Raw genomic sequence first — 26,961 nt, forward strand, 5'->3', positions numbered from 1 at the left:
CCCACTGCCTACCCAAGGAAAAGCCCCACAGGCAGACGTCTCTCTCACCTCCACCACCCAATCACCCTCTAACCTTTGTCCCTCCTCTTATCTGAACTGTGTCAACTACCTTCTCATTTCTTCTTCCAAATTTTCTGCCTTCCATTTATTGCTGAATCTTGCTGCCAAGTGATCTAACATGCAAATTTGATCATTATTAAAAAGATTTAAAATTCTTTTTTTTTTTTTTTTTAAGAGAGAGCAAGTGAGTATGCAAGCATGCTAGGAGTGGGAGGAGAGCAGAGAGAGAGAGAATCTTATGGAGGCTCCATGCCCAGCACAGAACCGAATTCCGGACTCCATTTCAAAACCCAAAGGATCATGACCTGAGCCAAAATCAAGAGTTGGATGCTTAACTGAGTCACCCAGGCACTCCTAAAAAAGATTTAAAATTCTCAAGGCTTCCCACTGGTGGCTGCTGCCAATGTGAAGTCTACCTGAAATTTTTAGCAACCTAAGTTTAAATCTATACTCTTCAACTAATATTAACAAAGTAGGGCTTAAACCTAAAAAGACACTTATAAGTTTGGCTAAAGAAGGAGAAACGAAGTTTGCTTATAATATATGGGGGTATATGGAATAAAGTCCATGTTCATTTAGACAGTTAAAGGAAATCAAAAGAGAAAGTTATTCACTGAGCTTCTACTAAAATTCTTCTAAGGAGTTAGGCTGTTAACTTTTTAAGTCAAGGTTACTGCATTATAAAATGAAGGAAGTAATAATCAAGATAATGAATATTCTTTTGACTCATGCCAATGCAAAAAGTACTTGGAAGAACATGAAGTGGAGAATGAAAATTAGTGTATTTTAGTAAAACAACTAGAATGTAGAAACTGAAAGATGATTTACTCAGATAAAGTACTTAATGGAATTGCAGGACTCTGAAAGACCCAATTTGAACTGGGAAGTGCAAAGAAAAAAAATCAAGAGTAATGTTGACTTGTTGAAATAACAACAGGTAGTAACAGGTAATTCATTCTCAAAATGATAACGAGGAATTAGCAGGGGGGCAACAGGAGAGAACATCGCTCTCCTGTTATTAAATCACTCGGTGCCAACATAGGTACATGATCTATTACTATACTCCCACAAATTTTTCATAAATTTTGCATAAACTCACTTGGTGTTGAAACTTGACCTGTGGCTTTTTATAGTTTTTGCTTATCTCATAAGGGTGACTGTTTTACTGCAGAAATATTAATGTGTCTGATTCTAGGATACTGCCATAGACCTCACTAGAAGGACAAAATATATATGCACTGTATTTCTTTTCTAAACCCAAAGAATTCTGAACACAAAACCACATTTGGCCTATGGGGTTCAGGATAACGGACTATGGAGGTACATACTATTACTTCTGTGAAGCCTTTCCTTAATGTTCCCCTCTCTCAGAAGTGCCTTCCTCTGTGTTCCCCCATTTTTAAAACCAGTATCTTCATAAGCAAAGACCCCATATTTTAATTCACTATTTCCCCATTTACTATAAGTGGCCTGAGAAGTGATCAAGTCCCTTTCTCCCTCAGCATAGTATCACACCACAAACTCAGTTCACAGTAAGTATGAAACAAATATGAAAGCATGAAAAGAACTGGGTGGAGCTGAAGGTGTGAGTGGATGTGAAGGCACAAGGTTAATTTCATTTATGTTGTTTCTGATTAATACTTAATTATGAATACCCCAAAATTTACACATGGTTGATTCACAGTATTTAGAACTAAAAACAGTAATTCAGGAAGTTAAGGAAGAGGACTATTTTGTATATATATCTTCTCCATTCCGCTTCTTACATGGAGCTGATAATTTTTTTCTTTTAAAATAGCCTACAATTCAGATGTTCAATATATACTGAGTTAATGCTTTCCTAAAAGATAACTCAAAAAAGGAGAAAGAAGGGGGGGGCAATGTAAAGATTACAAAATAGAGTAGTAAAAATAATGGAAAATTCAAGCACATATCTAAATGCAGTATTGGGTCATGGGCTGACAAGGTTAAGTGGGGGTCAGATCTGAGGCACAAATGGGAGATTTTAAACAAAGTTTGCATTTGTGCCTTTAGTATAGCTAAACATACTAAGCTTAGTTGTTCACTGGTAACCTCACCAAGAGAACTGCCTGGAGCATATTTAAGGCAGAAAGCCAAATTGCTATGGATGGTGGAGTGGACAGGAGATGAAGACAATGACTCTGGCCGAGGAAAGAAAGAGCAAGGAAGAACCATGACTTAAGAATTGGTATAGCTCGCAAGCTAGGAAAAACCAGTATCACTTCCTTCGTTGGCAAGATATTCGGCTTGAAGACCAAAGCAATGATGGGGGTACAATTTTACAGCAAAGCCGAGCTTATGGAAAAAGACCCCTTCTATTCTGTAACAATACATTCCCCATGCTATCTTCTGACCTTCATTTGGTTCACTATTTGCTTTTCTTAAATAGAAGTATTTCTCTAAGCTCTGTGGCCAACTCCCCATCCCCCTTCTTTCAAGGCAATCACAAATGGCTAGATGGAAGACCCTCTAGTCTGCCAGCTCTAACTCTGCTCTCTAGAGTTCTGTATTTTGTACAACTTCCGCTGAACAGCTCTATCTGACTATTTTATTGCCTACTCAAACTTGCCCAAAATGAAGTCCTGTGTCAAAGACACATACAAGTAGCTTCCATACAAGACAGCTCTGAGCATTTAGTCCTGGCTCTAACCACCTGGGCAACGCTGGGTTGCTGAGAGGTAGAACTCAGATCCAGTCTGGGAAGCACTTTTCTTATGGGAAGAGGGGTGCAGAGGGAGGAGGAGAGAATCTTAAGCAGATCTGAGCACAGAGTCCAAAAAGAAGCTTGATCTCACAACCCTGAGATTTTGACCTGAGCCGGTATCAAGAATTGGACACTTAACCAACTAAGCCACCCAGGCATGCCCCCTGCCAAATCAATTTATTAAATAGCATTATTACTGAAACCACGTAGAACCCAGACTTGAAAACCCAAACTAACTTTGATTCACTCATTTCTCTTACCATCCAAAATCTTATTCTGTTTATTGAACTGCTAGAAAGAACTTTATAAAACCCAAATTAGATCATATTACTTAAAAACCCATCAAAAGCTCTCTAACAGAACAGACTTATGTTTGGTACACAATGCATGATCTGCCACAAAGAACTTCTACAACTCCACTCTGTTCTACTACTCCTCATACACACTGTCCTCAAGCTAGAATGTACCACCACATATGTTAACAGAGTCATATCATATATGGGTTTAAGATCATGCAAATAGCCAGTAGGGAAGAAGTCAGGAGAGAGGAGCAAGAGAGGCAGGTGCTGGGGACAGAAGAGCAAGAAAAGATGACCGGGTGTGAGTATGCACCTGCTGGTGCTCTGGGCAGGAGGAGAGCTCCCCCGAGCCTCGCACCAAGTTAGCAGTCTTACCATGCCGAGTATGATTGTAATAGCACAACAGGGCCTCTCCACATAAACCAACAATTTCACCTGGTGCTCAAGTGAAGAAAAGAGATTCATTCCCTCACCAGAGGAATATGTGACTGTGCAGGACTGAAGCAGACACAGTATGCATTACTTTGTAGACGAACTGAAGCATCTTCCTGATGACATGAGAGTCTGGTCTTAAACTGGTTTTAAGGTGGTATTCCTTTGTCCTCTTTCCTTTCACTGCCTCCACATCTTTACCCTTTACATCAATTACCTCCTTCCTAGAATACACAGACTTTTCTGATTCCATGGAGCTGGGAAGAATCCTGTGGGGATCTGTTGTTGTATTTCTTTCAATGTATCTATTTATATGCACTTTTACTTCAAGACAAGACCTACACCAGATACACACAGACAAACATACACCCTCTCAGTGCCTACCCTAGAGTCGTATATACAATCAGCCAATATTCATTAAATTATGGAAAGTACAAATGAAAGAAAAGGCACAATGTTGGCTGGAGAAAAGTACGTTTTTGGTTAACAGCTGAATGATTATGTTCTAAGAGGGACGTTTATAAAGCAAAGCTTAGGGGTCTGAATTTATATTTATAGTGAACATTTCAATCAGTGTGAGGACAAAAAGAGCTTGCTAATCACATCTCATGACAACTCCAGCTGGAAGCAGAATTCTTAATATAATGAGGAACACAATAAAGATTCAAATGACTGAATATTTTGTAGCACAGAGTAAAAATGGGAGTAAAATGAGTATGTAAGTGCATTTAGGTTAAAAAATAAGGTAGGTATGAGAAACAACAGTACCATGGGTAATTTTAAGTTGAAATACTTCCAAATTGTGTGTATCCAATTTCAACATAACCTTATAACAAAAATGAATATAAGTGTCAATGCTCAACATTTCAAAAGTTAAGAGGAGGGATGATGATAGACTGGAGGGAGTCTAGAAGGATGACAAGGATGATGGGGATGGAGGGATGAAAACGATGACAGAGGCGAGAGATGTTTAAATTAATGAAGACCAGGTAGGAAGAACAGAATAGGACAGAATAGGACGATCTTCCTTGATTCCTTTTTCCCTCTTGCCACTTCCTCCCCATATCCTGCAACATATGAGCAAGTTCTGTGAGCTTTAGCTCCACCAAAGAACCTAGTCTGATCCCTCTCTCTACCCCCGTGGGTAAATGTCTGTCTAGGCTGGTCTGTCCTGTTCCAACTGCCTTCTAACTATCCACCCACAACCCTTGGAATCCATTCTCTACAAAGCAACCAGATTCATTTTCTTTAAAGTTTAAAACAGAACCCATCAGTTTCCTGCTTACAATCTAATGGTAACCTGTAACACCCAGAAGTCCATGTCCAATCTAGTTCCTGCTCACTTCATTGAGCTTACTGCAACCCCCTTCTTTCTCTCATTCTGCTATACACTGGCCTTCCTATCCTACAAACATGCCAAAGCTATTCCTAATTTAGCCATTCAGGCCTGAAGTGTTCTACCCTTAGGTCTTTGGTTGACTCCATCTCAGTATTTGGGTATAAACACAAAACTCATCTTCTCAGACACCTTCCTTGACTACTGTAGAAAAAGCAGTACTCCTACCCTTCCCCCCACCGCTACCCCAATATTAGGCATTTCATCTTATTCATACTACCTGTTAGTAATTTATTTATCTGTCTGGTGGTCTCTCTGTCTTGCTCTACCAGAATTAAAAACCCCCAAGGGGAGGGGTTTTAACTTAAACACTGCACAGAGCTGGTTGTTAAACACTTGTTGAATGGGATATATTTTACATAAATCTGAAACATATTTAGGGAATTAGGACCAAATGACTGGGAGATCTTGGGCCAATCTGTAAAGAATTTTCAAGAACTACAGTGAGATAATGAAAACGTTCAACAAGCTGCTAGATGACCACAAATTATGGAGGCTACAGAATAGATTACTGCATTTAGTAGTAGTTTTGACTAAATAACCTTAAAAATCCTTTCTAATTTTAAAATTCTAATCTATCTAAAATGTAATGAGTCACTTTTTTTTTTTAAATTAACATACAATGTATTATTACCCCTAGGGGTACAGGTCTGTGAATCGCCAGGTTTACACACTTCACAGCACTCACCATAGCACATACCCTCCCCAATGTCCATAAGTCACTTTCAATCTATATAGCTATTAGAGAAAAGGTTTCTATGCTGTACCATCCAGGGGATCTGAATCAGCCTCCAGTTTATGTCTATCTCAAATTTACTAAACATCTTCAGCAACTTTAAATCATTTTTCATCGAAAAGTAACCCTGAACTTGCCCTTCAGACCAAGGAACCACTGTCAAATATAGTAAGATAAATGGAGAGACAACCCCTCACACCCTACTGCCAATTACATTTACAGACTATGGTACCCAAGATCCAACTTTTTAAAAGGATTTGTACATCATGGGATGTAAAGAGCATGGGGTATTATATAAGACTGATGAATCACTGTCTATCTCTGAAACTAATAATATACTATATGTTAATTAATTGAATTTAAATTTTTTAAAAAATATTTTATTTTTATTTGACACAGAGAGATCACAAGTTGGCAGAGAGGCACGCAGAGAGAGGGGGGGAAGCAGGCTCCCCGTTTGAGCAGAGAGCCCAATGTGGGGCTCGAGCCCAGGACCCTGAGATCATGACCTGAGCTGAAGGCAGAGGCTCAACCCACTGAGCCACCCAGGTGCCCCAACTGAATTTAAATTAAAAAAAAAAAAAAAAAAAAAAAAAAAGGTATTTGTACATTATTTGTGATGATTTGGGTTTTGCTACCTTTTGTCTCCCCTACTACTTCTGCCCAAGACTACTGCAATTGATAAAGGACTATACTGTAAGATAATCTAGAGGTGTGTTACCTTGACCACACATTTTCTGTTTGAATGAAATTGTGGACTTAGGTTTGAAATCACTTTATTAAAACAGGATTACTTTCAGAAGACAGTATTTTGAAAACATATGCTGACCAAATTAATATAGCTATAGGAGAAATAATTATAAGCACTACTTTAACAAGGATGGAAACTATAAATATTTTATCACTGAGTATAAAGCAGTGTATTCCACAATCAGTTTCTGAGGAGATCAATTCTTGAGAAGATACTGGTCAAACAAATAAGTCTGGGAAACACATTATATAACCCTCCTCCTTTCCCATTCACAAAACATACCAACACTTAGTCTCTAAAATATTTTACAAAAACTATTAAAAGAATAAAGGACTTGTAAAACTTTATCTAATCCATCATTTTTCCAGTATTTCTTTGACCAGAATCACCCACCTTTTCAGGGTAGGGGCAAGAGTGATAGAAAATACACTTTAGGAAAACACTGCTATATAGCACTGTTTGAAAATATTCTAAATATATTTATGAACTAGCTAAGATAGAAACTGACAATACATGAGAAGCTTAGTATGATATATATATTCAAATAACTTGTATTAGGTGTTTAAAGCAGCTAAGAAAAGGGACAATTAGAAGATGGATGATTTCATTAAAACAATTTAAAAATGGCCATTTTAGTTAAGTCCCTATATTAAATGCTAATTTATCTGTACCAGCAATTATTCTGTGATGCCATTCTCTCCCTCTGATACCAAGGGCAGTCTTTCAATATTAAAACTCAAGTTCTCCTAGATATCAGGTGGCTCAGAGGGTAGTGGGGAAGCACAGGCTTGTGAATCTACTGGTTTAGAATCATTTGTGTGCCTTCATTTCTCTTTGTACCACAGTGTACTGACTATCTGGAAGGGAAAAATATTTTTAATGTGTGGATTCTCATATTACATTTTACTAGACTTCTGGACCATTTTGTGGTGATGTCAACATATGGGGGGGGGAAGTACTGAATAGTTAACACTCCCCAAAAAGAGAGGGACTACAGCAGTTTTAGAAAGCACTTACTTAATCATTTCAAAAAGCTTTGGATCTGAGACCTTGATATTTCGTGCCATATTCCAGGAAAGATGAACCATGGGTACTATTGACTTCACACTTTGCAATTTGTTCCATTCGTACCGTTCCACTGCCAATTTATACTGGCAGGCTAGGAAAAAAAAAAAAGTTATAAAATAGCAACCCAAAGTACCAAAAGATATGAAGTTACCATTATCACCTTCTCAGATGATATCAATACCAATTCTGAAACTTCAAAAGATTACAAAAATAAGCTGTTTCTTTGATAATTATGACAATAATAATAGTGAACATATAAAGAGTGCTTACTATAACTATGTGCCGGGCATTGTGCTGAGCTATTTTTACACATTATCTCATTTCATCTTTATCATTACCTTATTAATTTTATTATTCCCATTATACAGATGAAGAAATTGAGGCCCAGAGAGGTTACATAACTTGCCCAAAGTTGCAAGAGCCAGGTCCTGGTCCTAATCCAGGTCTTTCTGGCTTCAAAGGCCTTATTCTTATTCTGAATTATCTACTGCCTGAAGGCATGCATAATTCAAACAGATTTTGACATAATAGGGCTATTCATACAACATATCAGATAAAAGAAAAATTTGAAAAGAATGAATAACCACTCTATTTTGCCTTCTCCCATAAAGGGTTTCCTTTATAAAACAAAATCAAGCACTCTAAAAATTATTAAAAGTGTATCTTCCTTGTATACAAAGACATAAATTTGTTATTTGCTGAGATCTATGGTCTTTATATTTCTACATGTTCATGTGAATTTAATTTCTTGTACTACAAATTAAAATTTTATTCAAGGAGACAGAAGTCTTCTTCCTATTTCTAGTGAGTTATATTCCAAGAAAAAAAAAATCTATCAGATACAATCCTTTAAAAATTAATTTTTTTTTTTTTTTTTAGCGCATATTCTTTAAAATACCTGTAAGTGGACCAACATTCCAAGCAATGTTGTTGCACCAGCCAATAGCCTGAACCCAATGAACAGTGCCTGCATTTATCCAGACCAAGTCTCCAGGTCGCTGAATAAACCTATACACTGGAACATTTGCTTCATAAAGATCTTCAAGGTTGGGCCACCAAGAACCCATGAGGAAATTCAAATTGTTTCTGAAATAAAAAATAACGCAAATGGATCAAATACTTTTAATAAAGCTCCTTAATAAGACTGGAAAACAAGGTCAAAACTTCTTAAAACATGCTCATTCACACTCCATTGTAACTTAACTGCTTGTGCAGTAAGAACTATCATATGTAATGTAAAATTAATTACAATTAAATATTGAGTAACTTACTCCAAGATCAGTACTACTACCTTCAGTTGATTTTTCAAAGATCCAAACGAAATCCAAAGCTCTTTTTAACTAACAGTTATATACATTAACTTTGAATTTCATTTCACTAAAGGTTATTTGACTGAACTCTTTGTCCTGGAGTACCAAGAAATCTCTGAAAGGTAAATGGAAGGTGGAATTGACATCAAGTCACTTAAGTCCATAAACAGGAACACTATGGCAGATATAATTAACTATTAGGAACTTTCATTTCTGAGGCAAAGTGGAAAACAGAATGGTCTCTACCGCTGTTTTGAATTCTAAGCAGGAAAAGGAGACAGGATGTCAGTCTTTAGAGTTTCAATACTAGTAAACTATGTAGCTGACATATACACTATGGAGTATTATGCCTCCATCAGAAAGGATGAATACCCAACTTTTGTAGCAACATGGATGGGACTGGAGGAGATTATGCTGAGTGAAATCAGTCAATCAGAGAGAGTCAATTATCATATGGTTTCACTTATTTGTGGAGCATAACAAATGTCATGGAGGACATGGGGAGTTAGAGAGGAGAAGGGAGTTGGGGTAAATTGGAAGGGGAGGTGAACCACGAGAGACTATGGACTCTGAAAAACAATCTGAGGGGTTTGAAGTGGCGGGGGGGGGGGAGTGGGAGGTTGGGGTACCAGGTGGTGGGTATTATAGAGGGCACGGATTGCATGGAGCACTGGGTGTGGTGAAAAAAAAATGAATACTGTTTTTCTGAAAATAAATAAATAGAAAAAAAAAACTATGCAGCTGAAAACAACTTCATAAAAAATGAATAATCATACACATGCACCACCAACCATCATCACTGCCACCACCACCAATGTACTTTGGAAACATTCTATGGATCTTACTAAGCTTTTTACTTTAAAATCTGACTTCTTTTTCTACTTCATCATGATATAATATGAAGTATATTTTAAACTAGAAAGCAACTTTTCCTTCAAAAGAAGTGTATAAAATTCAATTAGCTACATTTTGGGGAAGGAAGAATGTGCAGAATGGAAATGTTTCTTTCCTTTAGTGCTAAGACGCAGGCTTTACTGTCCCATGCTAAAGGATATAATAAAGTGTACCTTGAAATTATTTTCATTAGTTTAAATTTAATCTTTTTTTTTTTTTTTTTTTTTTTGGGTCTAGATCAAGGGTTGGCAAACTATGGCCCATGGGCCAAATCCAGTTCACCTCTTTTTGTAAATAAAACTTTTATTAGACCATAGCCATGCCCATTCATTTATGTATTATTACACATGATTTCTTATGTACCTCAGTGACACAGCTGTGACAGAGACCATATAACCTGCAAAGCCTAAAATATTTATTATCTGGACCTTTATGGAAAAATCTCACCAACATTTGATGTAGATGCAATCTCTGTCTTATTTTTCTCCTTATAAAAATGCAAGCTGTTCTTCAAAGCCTAGAAGACTGCCAATGTAGCCTATCTGCAAGGGGATATGAGTGGGCTTACTGTTTGTAATAATGCTCAGTAGATACGGTCCAGAAAAACTTGCCTATGAAGCAAAATATGGTTACAAACACAAACTCTATCCCTACCTCACCAACGTGTTACCATCACAACATTGGAGAAAACTTTCTTTTCAAAAGCAAGCAAGCAATTGAGTAAGCAAGACCACTGAATAATCAACAACTAAGTTAAAAAAAAATTAAAGTTACCCCAAAAAGCAAGCATCCTTTTTATCATACACGGGTCAGTATTTCAGTATCAGTATCAAAAGCTGGGGTAGCAAGTGCTATTCCTGCAGCTTAAATTTACCTAACCCTTCATTCTAACTTTGGGTTTTTATTATCCCCAAGTTCACAATTTTTAGACATCATCTGCCTCTTATTACCTTTATTCCCAGATTACCTCCCCATTAGGTAGGAAAGACAAACTAAATCCTGAAAAGAGCCGATGTCTACTCAGAATAATGAACAAGGATCAGTGTACTGTGGTTGTAATAATATACTACCATCTCAAAGTTTAAGAAATAAAAATCTTTCTATAGCACAATGGAGATTTCCTACATGACACTGCTCTTTCTCTGCTACCACCAGACCACTGATCCATGAAAGTAAGCACAGATTAGTGTAGATCAGGTTATTTCATCAGAGCATTTCAAATTTTAAAATTTCACATCTTTCGCTTTCTTATATGAAACGAAATCTGTGTGTTTAAACAGTAAAAACAATGAAAGATAATTATCTTTTGCTTCTATTTAAGGAAATTATGGATTAGTGTGGGGTTTTTTTGGTTAACTATATTTACACTTGTTACTAAACAAAGATCCAGTAAGCCAAGATAAAAAAATTCTAAGTGAGTATGTGTGTATAATTAGTTTTTAGAGTCTCTCATAATGTAATGTTTCTGGTGGTCCCCTCGTTACCTTCTTGGGATGGGGAGAATAACACCATATATATGTATAATTTATGTTTTTAACTATAACAACTTTTCAATGTTATTAACTAACTGAAAATATCAGGTACTTACATAAAGGAGTACTTTCAAAAAAAAGGAGAGAGAGTAAGTTTCTGTTTAGACAAACAAGTTTAAACCAATGAAAATAATTCCAAGGTATTCTTTAACATAGATTAGAAATAAAGGAAGGCTATTTCTAGGACCTTAAGGAAAGGAATGCTACAAGGTGAGTTCCTTCAATTAGAGAAAAAATCTGAAGCAGTTGGTTAAATTTTACAGAATTCTTTCAAAGGACTAGTTGCCAGTATAGTTCTAAAAAGAATTTATATCATGGTGATATGACAAAGAGTAGTATGTTTATACTAGAGTTGTAACAACCTATGAAGGTGCTATATTACAGAATTCCTTCCACTTCTAAAACCATTCACAGTAAAATAATTTTTCTGGGAACACATATCTTCCACATGAGCAAGTATATGCATCAGTTGTTCAGTTAACCTAATAAACAACTCAAACTTCCTATCTTTTAAATTCAAGACTGTTAATACTGCACAGAGTGGTGTCAAGGCATCTTTTTTTCAAGTATTCTTGGTAATGCAAAGGAACAGACTTGGAATAAAATCAATTTAAATGAATTTTTTTGCTGAGGTAAGTAAAAACTGGTTACATATATTAGGATATCCACATTAGTAAGTTGTCCTTTATAATTACTGTTTTTGAATAGTTATGTTTAAAAAAAACTTTTTCTTTGGAAACCTACTTTTCACAGAAGTCATTCAGAACACCCCAATAACCTTCGGGGACAACAAACCATTCACAGTCACCTGGACCAATATTTATGTTAACTGAACAGAAGTTGTTATTTTCTTGATGACCTGAAATGAGAAAAGAAAAACAATTATCAGCATACTATAAATTCTATAGAAAAATGTACCTTTAGAAATAAGACCTCGGAAATGTTCAACACAGAATGTTCTGGTGGTATTCAGCTGTTTGTCATTATTTTTGTGTCTAGTTTTAGAGCAGAGTTTGGTCAACTCCTAACTTACTCAGTAAGACCTTCTGCAAAGGTAGTCTACATCATGACTAAAAGCTTAGGTTCTAGAGCCAGGTTCCTAAGCTTATGTGAACCTGGGAATGTTGCTAAACCTTTCGACTCAGTTACCTAATATAGAAGATTAGAAAAGAACAATTCCAATAAATCACTGGGCTGCTTTGAGGATCGATGAAATAATGACTGTTTTGAAGTTCCAAATACACGGTAAGTAGTAAGTATTAACTATTATTTATATCATTACCACTTCTTTGTGAACTAATCTCCATTTCTCACAAGTAGCATTAGGACATCAGTAAAGAGGCAAGAAATATGGTTTTCAAATGGAGCTATGGGAATATTGTCAACAAAAGTGACGGAGCAGGGAACTCTGGAGAACTCTTCAGAAACAAACTAATTTCTAGAGAAAAAAAAAAAACCAGTAACCTTACTGAACTCTGGGCAGTAGTCAAAGGTTTATAGCAACCAAGTGAAGGCCTGACCAGAAAGAACTTATAGTAGGAGACTTTTATGTCACTTTAACTTACCTTATCCCCACCCATATCACTAGTGTGTGGCAATGGACTTAAAAAAGTAGTCTTGTGTTCCTAGTGTGTCACTGGTTCTGGAGGAAGCAGAGTGGATCTTGTTCCCAAGATAAAAAATTGTTTTTCCTTTCAACTTGACTGGAGTTTCCCCCAAAAGACTAACTAACACAAGGAACTTCACCCTATCAGGGCAAGTGGTTCAGTGGAAAAGGTTTCCCCCAAAACACTGAAAGGCCATATGAACAAGCTGGTGCTCCCAGGGGCAAAAAACGAAGAGTTGGGGCAAACCGCAGACACACCAATGAGATTTGGGGGGAATAAAGGCTTTGAAAAGCTCCCGTGAATACTAGAGAATTTAGAAAGCCACATGCATACCCAGAGCAGGTCGTATGCTCAGAAATACACCTAAGACTATAAATTTTAACTTCTTGCTAATCTTTAGGTGCAGTGAAAGCAAGAAGGTAAAGGCTAAAAGTACAACCATAAGCAGCATGACTAAATGTAAAAGGATTGACTCAACACAGGAAATCTGCAAAGACCCAGAGAATTATTTTTTCTTTTCTTTATGTTCATTTTCCCATTCTTCTTTCTTTTTTGGCACAAAGCACTGAAGGAAATCTCCGTGAGGTCACTGGCTAACTGCTGAGATAATGGAAAAGAAACTTCAGTACCCACACATGCCAAGGAATACAGTCTTCGTGAAAATACTGTGGAAAAGTCACAAAACAGACAGACAACTGCAGCCCACAATAAGCAAGAACAAACTCTGGAGAGGGAGAATCTGATTTCTATAACAGCCACATGATAACATTCAAATTGTCAAAATATTAGCTCAGTACCATGCTTAAGGAACAGAGATTTCAGGGACTACATTTGACCGAGAATACAGTCTTGTTTTTGTTTTTTTTTAAATCCTCAGAGTCTGTTTTCACAAAAAAATTGAGGCTTTCAACTAAACAAGAATGTATGGCCTAATCACAGGGGGGAAAAAGGAAGAAATAATCAACAAAAATTAGTCCTGATAAAGAACAGGCAATGGATTTAATAGCCAAACACTTTAAATCAACTGTCTTAAGTATACTTCAAAGAGCTAAAAGAAACCATAAACAAGAACCACAGGAAACAAGGACAATGAGGTCTCAACAGAGATTAATAAAGAGATGGAAATTATCATAAATACAATTGTGAAGCTGAAAATATAACTGAAATTAAAAATTCACTAGTGGGTTTCAAACAGCAGATTTGAGAAGGTTAAGCCAGAATCCACAAACTTATAGATAGAGCAAATGAAACTAACCACCATTTTGAGAAGAAAATAGAATGAAGAAAAATTAACAGCGCCTAAGGGACCATCAAATACACTAACCTAAGCACTGTGAGAGTCCCAGAAGAGGAAGAGAAAGAACAGTAGGAATATATGAAGAGGTGATGGTCCAAAACTTCCCAAATTTGACAGAAGATATACATCTATAAATCAAAGAAGCTAAAGAAACTCCGAAGTAGGAAACACTTAAAGAGATCCATATGAAGACACATTATAGTCAAACTGTAAAAACCCAAAGAGAATTTTGAAAGCAGGAAAAAAGAAGTGATTTGTCACATACAAAGGATTACCAATAAGATTAATAGCTGATCTTAGATCCAAAACCATGAGGCCAGGAAGCAATAGGGTAACACATTTAAACTGTTGAAAGAAAGAAAGAAAAAATTAACCAAGCACTCCATATCTGGCAAAACTATTCTTCAAAAATAAAGGAGAAACTAAGATATTCTCAGATAAATAAAAGCTGAAAGAATAGAAAGACAGTAATTCATAGCCCTGTGATGAAGAGATAAAGCACTACAGTAAAGGTAGCTACCTAAGTTGGAAGATTCACACTTCCCAATTTTGAAACTTACCTCAGAAGTACAGCAATCAAACCAGCATGGTACTGGCATAAAGACAGATATGTAAATCAAGGAAAGGGTATCAAGATTTCAGAAATAAATCCATATATCTGTGGCCAACTGATTTTCCACAAGGGTGTTAAGACCCTTCTAGAGAAAGGGTCTGAATCCCTGTTCCCAGTTCTTTTGGTTGTATACCTGGGATTTGAATTGTTGGTTCATATGGTGATTCTATGTTTAACTTAGAAAAGAATAGTCTTTCCAACAAATAGTGCTGGGACAACTGGATGTGTAAAAGCATGAATTTGGACCCTTAGCTCATATAAAACCACATGTAAAAATTAATATGGATCAAGTATCTAAATATAAGAGCTGGAACTATAAAAATCTAAGAAGAAAAATAGGGGTGAAACTTTACAACCCTGCATTCAGCAGTGGTTTCTCACATAAGATACCAAAAGCACAAGCAACCAAACAAAAAACAGATAAACTGAACTTCATAAAAATTAAAAACTTTTGTGCAAAGAACACTATCAAGAGTATGAAATAACAACTTAAAGCACAGGAAAGAATATCTGCAAATCATGTATCTGGTAAGGGGTTGATATGCAAAATATAAGCCCCTACTACTCCACAACAAAAGGGCAAACAACTGAATTTAAGAAATGGGCAAAGGACTTGAACAGACATTTTTCCAAAGTGGGTAATATAGATGGTCAGCAAGCACATGAAAATCAAAACCACAAAGAAAAACCACTTGTCATCCACTGGGTTGGCCGTAATAAGAAAAAAATGGGAACTAAACAGTGTTGGTGAGGAGGAAGAAAAATTCGAACTTTCATACATTGCTGCCATGAATGTAAAATGGTGCAGCTATTGTGGAAAGCAGTTTGGCAGTTCCTCAGAAAGTTAAACATAGAATCACCATATGAACCAACAATTCAAATCCCAGGTATACAACCAAAAGAACTGGGAACACGGATTCAGACAAATACTAGCACATGAATGTTAACAGAAACACTATTCACAATAACTAAAAAGTGGAATCAATCCAAATGTCCATCAACTGATGAATGGATAAACAAAATGTCCTATATATCCACACAATGAAGTATCTGGCCATAAAAAGGACTGAACCATGAATATGATACAGATGAACCTCAAAAACATGCTAAGTGAAAGAAGACAGACACAAAAGGGAACATATTATATGATTCCATTTATATGAAACATCCAAAACAGAACCAGAAAGCAGCAGACTACTGGTTGCCAGGGGCAGAAGGAAGTGGAAAATGGAGAGTTAATGTTTAATGGGTACGAAGTTTCCTTTTGGACAGATGAAAATCTCTTGGCACCACACAGAAGTGATAGCTACACAGCACAGTGAATATACACTAAATGCAACTGAACCACATAATTTAAAGGGATTAGTTTTGCTGGGTCATTTTTACCTCAATAGAGAAAAATGTAGCTACTCTCACCATTCCTTGTGTCTTTCATGTATGAGAGTATGATGTGAATATGGTACTCTTAATACCTACAGACTATCTCCTACCATGGGTGGATGGTTGGAATTGTCCATAGTGTAGACTCCAAAATAAAATTTAGCACTCATCATAATTAGAGGTGCTGAAATCCCACTGTCAAATTCAAAATGTTTTGGGATACAGCCTTAGAGCATCTCTATAGTTTAGAACATAACATGACTGATCATAAAGTCCATGAGGTAGGAAACACATTTATCTATGTAACTCCAGGAATAAAGGGTTTGCCCCACAAGGAAGTATTCAAAATAATTTAAAAACTGAACTAATTCAACTATCCATTTCTTCTAAGACCAAGCTGTCTAACAGAGTAATCACCTGAAATGGGGTTTATATGAATTGAGATGTGCAGAAACTATAAAAGTACACACCAGATTTCAAAGACTTAATATGAAAAATAAATGTGAAAAATCTCAACTTTTATATACTGATTACAAGTTGAAATGGTAAGATTTGTATATACTAGGTTAAAATTATTTTCACCTGTTTTGTTTTATGTTTATATGACTACCATAAAACTTTAAATCATCACAAACCTGTAACCCTATAACAAATAATATATTAGATGTTAAAAAAAAAAAAAACCTTTAAGTCATACATATGACTTGCATTACATTTCTACTAGACAGCACTACTCCAAGGGAATTCCTTAGAGAATTCTTCAGTGTTCCACAGGACACTTCTGAAAAACTAATGCCTTATATACAAACTGAAAAAAACCCCAAGCAGTTCAGACACAGGTGACAAAATAATCTACCAGGTTTGCTTTTCCCCTGATTTGTAATGAAAAACTGTATTCTTTTTGAGTTGAGGGTGTAATTCAAATTGGAGAGGTTTTCAATTTAAATAGATCTTAGAAGAACCAATCCAATATTGCATACGTAAGAAAAATGAACTCTTGGGGAACCTGCGTGGCACAGTTGGTTAAACATGTGACTCTTAGTTTTGGTTCAGGTCCTGCTCTCAGGGTTGTGAGATCAAGCCCCATGTTGGACTCCACTTGAGATTCTCTGTCCCTCGCCCTATGCCCCCTCCCTAAAATAAATCAATCAATCCCAAACAAAAGAAAGAAAAAAGAAAAAAAAAAAACAGAACTCCAGGGAGTTCAAGTAACTTGCCCAGTATTTACACCAGCGCCTAAATGGCAAAGTGGGGAGCACAGAGTTCTTCTGCTATTTATTACAGAACTGTTTCCACTTTAGCCAACTATGGACAAAATATCACAGAACTAGGCTTCCAATGGCTTGAGGATAAAAACTACTACAACCTAATGGTTCTACTCCTGGCTGTACAATATAATATTCTGGGAACCTTCTTTAAAAATACCGTGCCTGATCTCAGTAAAAGAGATTCCAATGAGTAGTCAGGACTTGGAATCCACTGACCGATGTTACCCAGAGGCAAGGATAGGCCTATTTTGAAACAGCTTTGTAGCTACAATTCAATAAGCAGGTGACAAAGAAGAAAGTAATCTGTTTTTCAAACCACGGCTGCTTCAAGTTGCACACAGAAACATCTGATGATGATATGTAGCCTATAGGCACAGGTATACAGGTGAACTTGTAACCACCAGTCACCTGCCCTAATTGTTAAGTATTTTGAAAATCACTCAGAAATTTCATGTCAATCCAAGGAAACACAAAGAAGATGGTACTTTAGCACTGGACAGAATTCTTAGCTTAAAACCAATGCAATTTGTTTTACAAATGAAGAAAAAGACCCAGAGAAGGAAATGTGACCCGTCAAAAGTGACAAGCCGAGTTAACAGAGTCTGGACGGGATACCAAGAAGACTCTAGGAATGTCTCCTCATCAAGTGATTTGTGTGAACTGTGTGTGTTGCAGCTCTGTTAGAGGACTACAACCTCTACTTCCTTATTTAAGTGAAATACAATGGAACAGACCAGAAAATGTATTCTTCTATGAAACTGTTCTTAAAAATACACGTATGTGCACAAAGTCATACAATATATTTCTTAGTGTGACTATGACAAAAAGAAAAGTTCAGAAAAAACTGTATCCCATCACTCTGCAGGAGACGGAATCAGCAACAGCCTCTAGCCTCTAAGCCACAGGGATTTTCCCAGGAGTGCTCTAGTAACCCCTTTCCAGATTAAACTGCTATTGTTTCAGGACTATTCTATTAAAAAAAGGTAATATAAAGGGGAAAAATCTTAATAATACGAGTCAAATCTTGTAAGGAGTAATCGTTTCAATTTCACTCACTGTAAATGAAAAGAATCTGGTTCTCTTTTGCATGTTTCACATTTTGATTAATTCTGTTTTTCAAGTGTAGAAGATAATGTTAGTTCATAAAAGTTACCTGGTGTTCTGCTTCCTGGAACTTTCATGTATAGTTGAACTGTGTTCATGCCCAGTATGGTATGACCTACGTGGCTTAGAAGATTTCCTGCTGATACGACACGCACAAAAGCAGGAAGTTTAGTCAGCTCATGTAGCTGCAACTTCCATCTGCAATAAAACAACAGATCAAGAGTGAAATCCTGCTACAAATATTTGTGGAAGTTAGCCATTTCTTCAAAAACTTTGTGTCCCAATCTGAAAAACGGCATAGGAAACACTGAAATGCTTAATTTTTTCAATTTTTCCAAAGAAAACTTCCTAATGAAAAAAAAGCTTAAATAGTACTGAGTTAAAAACAAAACAAAAATACTGAGTAAATGAAAAAAAAAAAAAAACAAACAAAACCTTCCTATTTTTATAACTGTTATATAATTCTATAACACGGTCATTTTTTAAAAAAAGATTTTATTTATTTATTTGACAGAGAGAGAGAGATCACAAGTAGGCAGAGAGGCAGGCAGAGAGAAGAGAGGGGGAAGCAGGCTCCCCACTGAGTAGAGAGCCCGATGCAGGGCTCGATCCCAGGACCCTGAGATCATGACCTGAGCCAAAGGCAGAGGCTTAACCTACTGAGCCACCCAGGCACCCCTTTATAACACTACTGTACATTATTAATCATAAAATGTAACTTTGTGATTGTGTACTTAGCCAGGTTCTTGATGAAAACCTGTACAAGAGATTTAAGTTAAAGAAAAAACTTTGTAAAACTTAGCAAAAATAATTTATCTGAAACTTGTGCATCAACTTAGAAAAATGGTAAGGAAGGAAAGAGAAGAGGAAATCGTAGACAATTCTCAATCTTGCAGATCTCTTTGCATCCGTTCACAGAAATACTACTACAAAGACTTACTTTTTGTCATCAGACAGGTCAATGTTGGTCCCAAACTTTATGGTTTTAAAGGGTCCTTTCCTCCTCCTCCCAGAACTTAAAAAAGAGAGAGACAATATCAGAAACATGCCTTTTAAACAGAAATACTAAGTGAACATTAAAAATGACTTACTTATCTGAAGATGTAGATTCACTATCTGAGTGGTCTTTATGGTGACTTCTTTTCTCATTTTCTTCCTATAAATTAAGCAAAACACATTTTAGTTCATTCAGTATTCCACAACCAGCTATCCTTTCCATCATGCAAATATAAAGTTCACACAGAGATTGATGGTTTTATCTATGACTGGAAACTGAATTTCTATAGGCCTCTTTCACATGAAAATTTCTTCAAAGACCACACATTAAATAAAAACCCAAGGAAAGTCAATGGTCACCATCCATAGGCAGGTATCCAACCTCCTCAGCCACAAAGTTATCTTACAGTTCTTTCTTAGTAACATTCTTCTATAAGGGGGAAAAAATCTATAGATTTTCATTCTTGCCCCATTTTTAAGAGGACAGAATTATTATTTTTTTAATTGAGAGGCCTATTCATCTTGATTATAAATTTTCTAATCTAGCAGCTGTATGTGGATAATTATATATGTGTAAGGGTAGAAGGTTAGATGTTCTCTATTTTTGATTACAGACAAATGGAAGAAGTTCTCCCTGGGTTAAAGCTTTTCTTCCACAGTGAATTATACATGCATGGTAACACATTTACATTACTAAGGAAAATAAGTGCTGCATAAATATAGGTGCTTTTCAACTCAAGTACTACTATTATTTACAATTTTGGGGTCACACAGTATCTCTTTACATTGTCCTACTATTTGAGTTAGCAGTACTTAGTATATTTTGGCCTCCCTCCCTTTAAATGTATAGTCTCTAAACATTTGTCAAATTTTTCACAGGTAATGGTCCATGCCTTCAAAGCACACAAAAAGGCATCTTTTCTTTGGTTATGGATCCCATCCTATATAAATAACCTGCCTCTTATGATCTTTGCTTTTCAACTCCTCCTCCAAATTTTCCTTTCATGATCCCTGAATCTTGCTTATTACTTATCCTCTTCTGAACCTAATATTACCACTACCATATAGCCGAAGTATCTCAAAAGTTTGAACTAGAGATTCATTTGGACAATGAATTCACTATAACTCATTAAAGCTGCAGGACAATTCTCATTAGATGAATTTCTCTGTAGATACAGGGAATGATAGTGAGAAAGAAATACAAATATACAATGCACAGGTACAAATGCTGCCTTCACTGAAAATGTGAACTTGAGACAGAATTTTAAATACATAAGAAAATCTAATGAATTACAAATTAAAGACCTGCAGGCCCATATTAAGTTTTAGCTGCAGGATATGTACAAAACAACTTAGTACTACAGACAAGTACTTGAGTAAAACCTTTAATAAACTCATTTTTGTGGATGCTTTATGTTCACTTTGTGAGAGAATTCACAAAGTTCTCATTATAGTGCTAAAGGATTTTAGTAATGATCCACTGCTGAAATGCCAGTCTTTTAATAATAATCTCTGATTATTTTTCTACTTTTTAAATTTCCCATATATTTTGAAATAATTTATGCCTCTCCTTCCGTTTTCTCTTTCAGACTGAGGCCATTAAGAATAATACTAATGTTTCCTGGAGGTATTATCGATCAGATAATACTAACCTGGTAGAGGAGAAAAATGGGAAGGCACAAGACTAGGAATTTTGCAAGCATAAAGCAATCTTGAGACTTACTTGATCTTCTGGTATCAGTGGCTCTCAATGAGAGACAATTTTACCCTCCCAAGGGATATCTGGCATGTTTGGAGACCTTTTTGACTATTACAACTGGGTTAGAAGGTAAGAGGTGTGTGATAGGCATCTACTAGAGAGAGGTCAGGGATGCTACCGAACACCCTAATATATAAGACAGTCTCCCACAACAATGTATTATCCAACCCAAAATATTAATAATGCCAAGACTGAGAAAGCCTGCTTTAAACAGAAACATCCCACGGATGAAGGAGACATCCCACTACACTTTAACAATATTTATCAACCCATAGGCCTGCTTAGACTTTACTAAGGGCGAACTGCATAGCACTTAGATAGTATTTCATGTAACTATAAAATGAGATGCTTACAAAAGAAATGCACCCTTTCAAAATAAAAGAACATAAAATAATAAAATATTCTAAAAATAAAACAATGTTCAAGGAGTAAACACTTACCCTCAATGATTCCTGAAAGGAAGAGGCCTGGTACTGTGCATATTTAGCAATTGTAGTATGAGATCGATTACTTTCACAATGCCAGATTTTCTTCGTTCCAGTAGGATCCCAGTTTTCATCTGCTGGCTGCAACAACTGTGTCCTCACTTCCACCATATGTTCATTGTTAGCTTCCACCAAAGTTTTGGTAGAGAAAAGTCCCAGGTCTTCATAAATAAATGTAGTTAATAAATAAAAATTATATTTGGAATAATACATTAAGCAAAATGTTTTATGGCATTCTATCCACTTCCCCTAAAAACCAACCAGGGCCTCTGCATAACCTGAACTTTGTGCCAGGTTTACACAACCAGACAATGAAGCCTCAGACCTAATCATCATGCCACCAGCACAGGTGGAATCAAGGGGCCAGGCACTAGTTAGGAGGCTACAGTTTTATATTAGCAGTAGTGAATTTTATCTACATTTTGTATTAAAAATTCTTTCATCAGATAACCTAAATCATAACTGTAATTATACAATTTGACCAAAATAAAAGCTAAATTTAAAAACCACTACTAAATTGCCAGGAACCAATACTGTCGTTGTATCTTTACGTTATGGATTAAAGAAGTGATACACAACACCCCGCCCCCAGCCAGAAAATATTAAAGTGAAAACTTAACAGAAATAAGTTTCTGCCAGTGCTTTAAGAGTCACAGATAGCAAAGGAAATATAAAACCTTTTTTTCTTATTTAAAGCTTACCCAATTTAAGAGCTCCAGCAAGGCCACGTATTACTGTAACAGGGTTGTTTGGATTTGTACAAAATTGGTGTAATGGAGGAAAGAAAGCATCACGTTTATTTTCCAACTGTAAAATTAAAACACACGGTTAGATCTCTGGAAAACAGAAAATATTATGCCAAATTCATATTCATCATTTATGGCAATTTCAACAATGCACTGTGTAATTTCTACTTTATATTTTATAGCATTTTGTCACTATGTCTTTGACCCTAGTTGTAATTAGATAGTTGTAATTAGATAGTAACTACATACATTATTTCTCTTGTCTACTGGATCTTGAACAAAATGTGTGGAAAGAAATAAAACTGAAACTTCAAATCAATTTAAATATTATTCAATTTTAAAAAGGAAGAAAAATCCTATCACATGTTACAATGTGTATGAACCTTGAAGACACTATGCTCAGTGAGAATAAGGCAGTCACAAAATGAAAAACTCTGTATAATTTTACTTATATGATGTATCTAATGTAGCCAATTTATAGAACCATAAACTGGTGGTTACCCAGGGGCTAAGGAGACCAGGGAAAAGGGAGTTGCTATTTAATGGGTATAGAATTTCAGATTTGCAAGATGAAAAAGTGCTGGAGAAGTGTTTGCAACAGTAAGAATATTATTTAACACTACTCAACTGTATACTTAAAAATGGTTAAGACAGCAAAATTTTACGTTATATGGACTTTTTTCCTCACATAAAGAGTAGAAAGCCACAAAAGTTCAGTGTTTTTAAAAATATCACCAAAAGTGAAAGCAAGGTGAAGAAGACCCATAAAAGAAAATTCTTAATTTTGCATTTCCCTCTCTCAGACTTCAGTTTTAATATTTTATTACACATTTATCTCAGTGTTTCTCTTACATACTAAAGGATCAATAAATTATTGGTTGGAGAAAGGACTAATATGATAATATTTGGCATCTAGAGGGCAAAAAAACAGGGCCAAATCTCCAAAAACAAACTTTATAGCTTAAATTTTTTTTCACTGGGGGTAGAACTGGGAGGATTTTAAGAGTTGCTTCGATTGAACTTTTATCAACTTCCTACATCAGATGTCTACATGTTCTCAAAGTAAAACTAACACTGGTTTTAAGTAATCTTTTAACATGCTTTTAAAAAATGACATATCTATTATCACATTTTATGTTCTCAAATACCTTTTTTAAAGGTAATTAAAATATGTATTTTTGTAGATGCATAAAGCAGAATGAATGTTAAGGTCCATACAACTAGTAGAATGCAGATTTGAAACCCAGCTAAGTCATACTTTTAGGTGGTTTTTGCCTAATACTGTCCCAAATTGGGGGCAGTAAGAAGTATTTCTCAGTACTCTAATGTAATCATGGTTAGTAACTGAGAAGGGAGGTTTTAAATGCTATTATGAATTTTTCTGAATATATCTCTTTTCCCCCCAAACATTCAAGCTACTGCCAATAATTTTAATGTTTCCTAAAGGAGATCCATATTAATTTAAAGCAAGATCTTATGAAAGACAGGTAAGTACAAACACTGGTTTATTTCTAGTCAGTCAATTCAGACTCACATAAATACTAGGTGTAGGTGGATTCAACTTGTCCTTTGGCAAGGGAGGGTATGGTGAAGATGGTGGTCTTGGAGGCGGGCATTTATCCAACAAAATGCTACTGTTTGATAAGCCATTTTTACCTAGATTCCTTAAAAAAAAAGAAGAAGGGAGAATAAATCAGCTGTGCATTTATTTAGAAAACAAAACAAAAAAAATCCTGAATTAAGTCCTAATTAGGTTATGGGGCAGCTACACAAATCCAGGAGATTTGGCTCTATGAGAAAAAACTAAGAACAATTATTAATGTCAGCAGATACTTAGCTTCATGAAAAAAATACAACACATAAATTATTGATGATAGTCCTTATCTTGCTCATAACTGTCCAATTTATTTTCCTCACCTAAAGAACAAACATGAACTCCAATTTCCTCTCCACCACCTTCTACCATGACAGTCTTTCCACTAAACATTGTGACTTGACCAAAAAAGGTCTAAATTATAGTAAAAACAGAATATGTATTTCTTCCTATATCTCACCTCAGCAATTATAACCAGAATATCTTTGTGGTAATCCTCAAACCTGAGAAGATCTGTACCTTTTTTTCTTCTCTCAAAACTGTGAAGAATTACCTACGTGGGTCCCTGACTAATAAAATTCAGCAAGACTCCAATCTACTAAAATTTTATGGAAATTATACCAGCATTTTTAATGAGACATATAACTGCTATCTATTCTCTAAACGCTGTATAATTATTACTTATTAGTAGTTGGGGGTTCTTTTCCTGTAATGGGTTAAAGTATCATGTTTGTTAAGTTACAAATTCTTTAAATATGGCAGATTATTTCCAAACTGTAACTCTTTTAGTGTTAAAAATTTTTTCTCTACTTCTTAAATATACCCAACTCAGGAAATCAGCAAGACATAATTTTGAGCTTTCAATTCATTCCAGATTAACTTCACCCAATTATTACAAGCTCAAAAATAATGCATTAAAATAGCAAGTACTTTAACACTACAATTTTAGTTAAGAACTTGAAAATTGTAATTACGGTGGGGAGTTAAACTTAGTAATTTTACTTTAGAAGGATTAGCAATTTTTCATCATAAATTACAAAATACAGGTTGAAACAAAATTAATTCCCCTTATCTTGCTATGTTTTTGACAAACTGAAAAAAGGCCTGAAATTCCACTACTACAAACTTTTGAGATGGTACACTAAACAGAATCACGGATGTCACTTTCATAATTTTTAATTTATTCAACTGTTAACTCCCGAGTAAAAACAGAAGCGTTCATGACTGGTCTCAAAGGAATGAATTAAGTTTAAAATAATTCATTTTCTAAAAAAAAGTATGTGAAATAGTTATTAAAGTGAAATTTTAAGTTCAACTAACAAGGCTAAAGGTTAAATAAATGAATATTCTATCACAACATTTCTCAACAAAGCATGACTGTCCTATACATTTAAAGACAGGCATTTAAAAGCTTTTAAATTTAGGTATAAAATCAGTACTAATTTATAAATTCTATGTAAGCAGAAAATAGGTGGTTGACAATGGTAAAGAAACCTTTCAAGTATTATCATCAAATCAATGCAAAATAAACATTCACTTACAATATACATATAAATAATTAGTTTTCATGCTGAACTGTGTATCTGCCACTCTTTTTAACTTTGGTTTTTAAACAAAACAGGACTCTGAATACATAAAATTTGTTTTCTAGAGCAAGAGATGAATGTACAATATAGCAAATGATTACTATTTTAAGGAACTGGAAGATATGGACCACACATTAAAACTGTACCATTAAAGAACATTTTGTGCTAATTAAATATGGTGCCAAAATTTAAGCTTCTACAACATTCTGCACACTGACAGATGATACTAGAAAACAGTTTAATAGATTAGCAGAATTCTGCCTCTATCACTTGTAGAGCTCTGTAACAAAAGAAAAAAGGGAAATGGGAAAGTATAATAATGAAAAAACGCAGCTGCTTTTATTTTAAAATAGAAAAGAAAAAGGTGGGAGAAAAAAAGGTGAGACATGCCTAAGGGAACAGATATTGACTGAACCACCAAATGTTGTAATTATAACTTTAAAAGCAGAAACATATAAACATAAAAGCAGAAAAGGTATTATAATCGCCTTTTTATGTATAGCACTGGTCAGTAACCAGTGACAGTAACACTAAGATGAACCAAACAACTCAAATTAAGAATAACCTACACTTTCAAAAAGTAACTATGTATGTGAAAATAAGAGGGTAGTCAAAATAAACCGTGTAATCAAATTGTATCTTGCAGTTTCCTACTGTACTGCAAATATTGACTCCCTGCTTTTTTGAGGTCAAGTCTGAAACAAACAGGAATTTCCCTGGAGAAACTGACGTAGGTAGTTGTCTATATAGTGACTGTAAGCTTTTTCCATTGAAAATACACTCATCAGTCCTAATGCAAACGATAGAACTATGCATAATCTTCTGAACATATAAGTGTCCAATACTGTTTATAGTACTTTCAAAGCCAAGATAATGAAACTAATATAACAAGGCAAAGTGGAGAAAGGTGGTGAAGAAAGAAAATAGCATCCCATTTTAAATCCTTTTCTCTCATTTTGAAAATTTCCCCAAGCAATGCAGAGTAGGAAACAATTAGTCACTGCACAATCCTTTACAATACTGGCTTAAACTTATTTCAAATTTACCCATATCATTTGGTAGATAAATGAATTAGTACTCTGTAAGTAAACCAATCTACGCTTTAATTATCTTTGGTTATGAAGCTTCTAGACCAGAGACATCAAGTCTCTTGAGCCCAAGTCATTTTCTTCTTCAAGTTCTGGAATCCTACCCAGCACAGGTTATCGCCAATAGAACAGAAATGTTCTGTTGATGCCTATCATTTGCTATCTTGACTTTCCTCTAAAGATTTGTATCTCTAATTTGTCAGAGCATTTTTGGTCTCTTTATTAATGAACCAAG

At 35.4% G+C, this 26,961-nt stretch overlaps 1 protein-coding gene across 6 annotated transcripts in view; it reads right to left on the reverse strand.

Moving 5' to 3' along the window:
- KDM6A (lysine demethylase 6A) overlaps window positions 1-26,961 on the reverse strand; it is a 204,510-nt gene that overhangs the window by 12,510 nt on the left and 165,039 nt on the right. For all 6 annotated transcript variants that reach the window (XM_044235737.1, XM_044235739.1, XM_044235738.1 and 3 more), the window contains 9 exons: window positions 23,993-24,122; window positions 22,414-22,519; window positions 21,668-21,873; window positions 19,564-19,628; window positions 19,413-19,487; window positions 18,522-18,670; window positions 11,948-12,062; window positions 8,366-8,553; window positions 7,417-7,558 (listed from right to left, as the gene is read on the reverse strand). In XM_044235737.1, coding sequence (XP_044091672.1) covers window positions 7,417-7,558; window positions 8,366-8,553; window positions 11,948-12,062; window positions 18,522-18,670; window positions 19,413-19,487; window positions 19,564-19,628; window positions 21,668-21,873; window positions 22,414-22,519; window positions 23,993-24,122 — 1,176 coding nt within the window. The remainder of the gene's footprint in view (window positions 1-7,416; window positions 7,559-8,365; window positions 8,554-11,947; window positions 12,063-18,521; window positions 18,671-19,412; window positions 19,488-19,563; window positions 19,629-21,667; window positions 21,874-22,413; window positions 22,520-23,992; window positions 24,123-26,961) is intronic.

This window comes from Neovison vison, chromosome X, assembly GCF_020171115.1.
Source record: "Neovison vison isolate M4711 chromosome X, ASM_NN_V1, whole genome shotgun sequence".
In the NCBI taxonomy this organism is placed as follows: Eukaryota; Metazoa; Chordata; class Mammalia; order Carnivora; family Mustelidae; genus Neogale; species Neogale vison.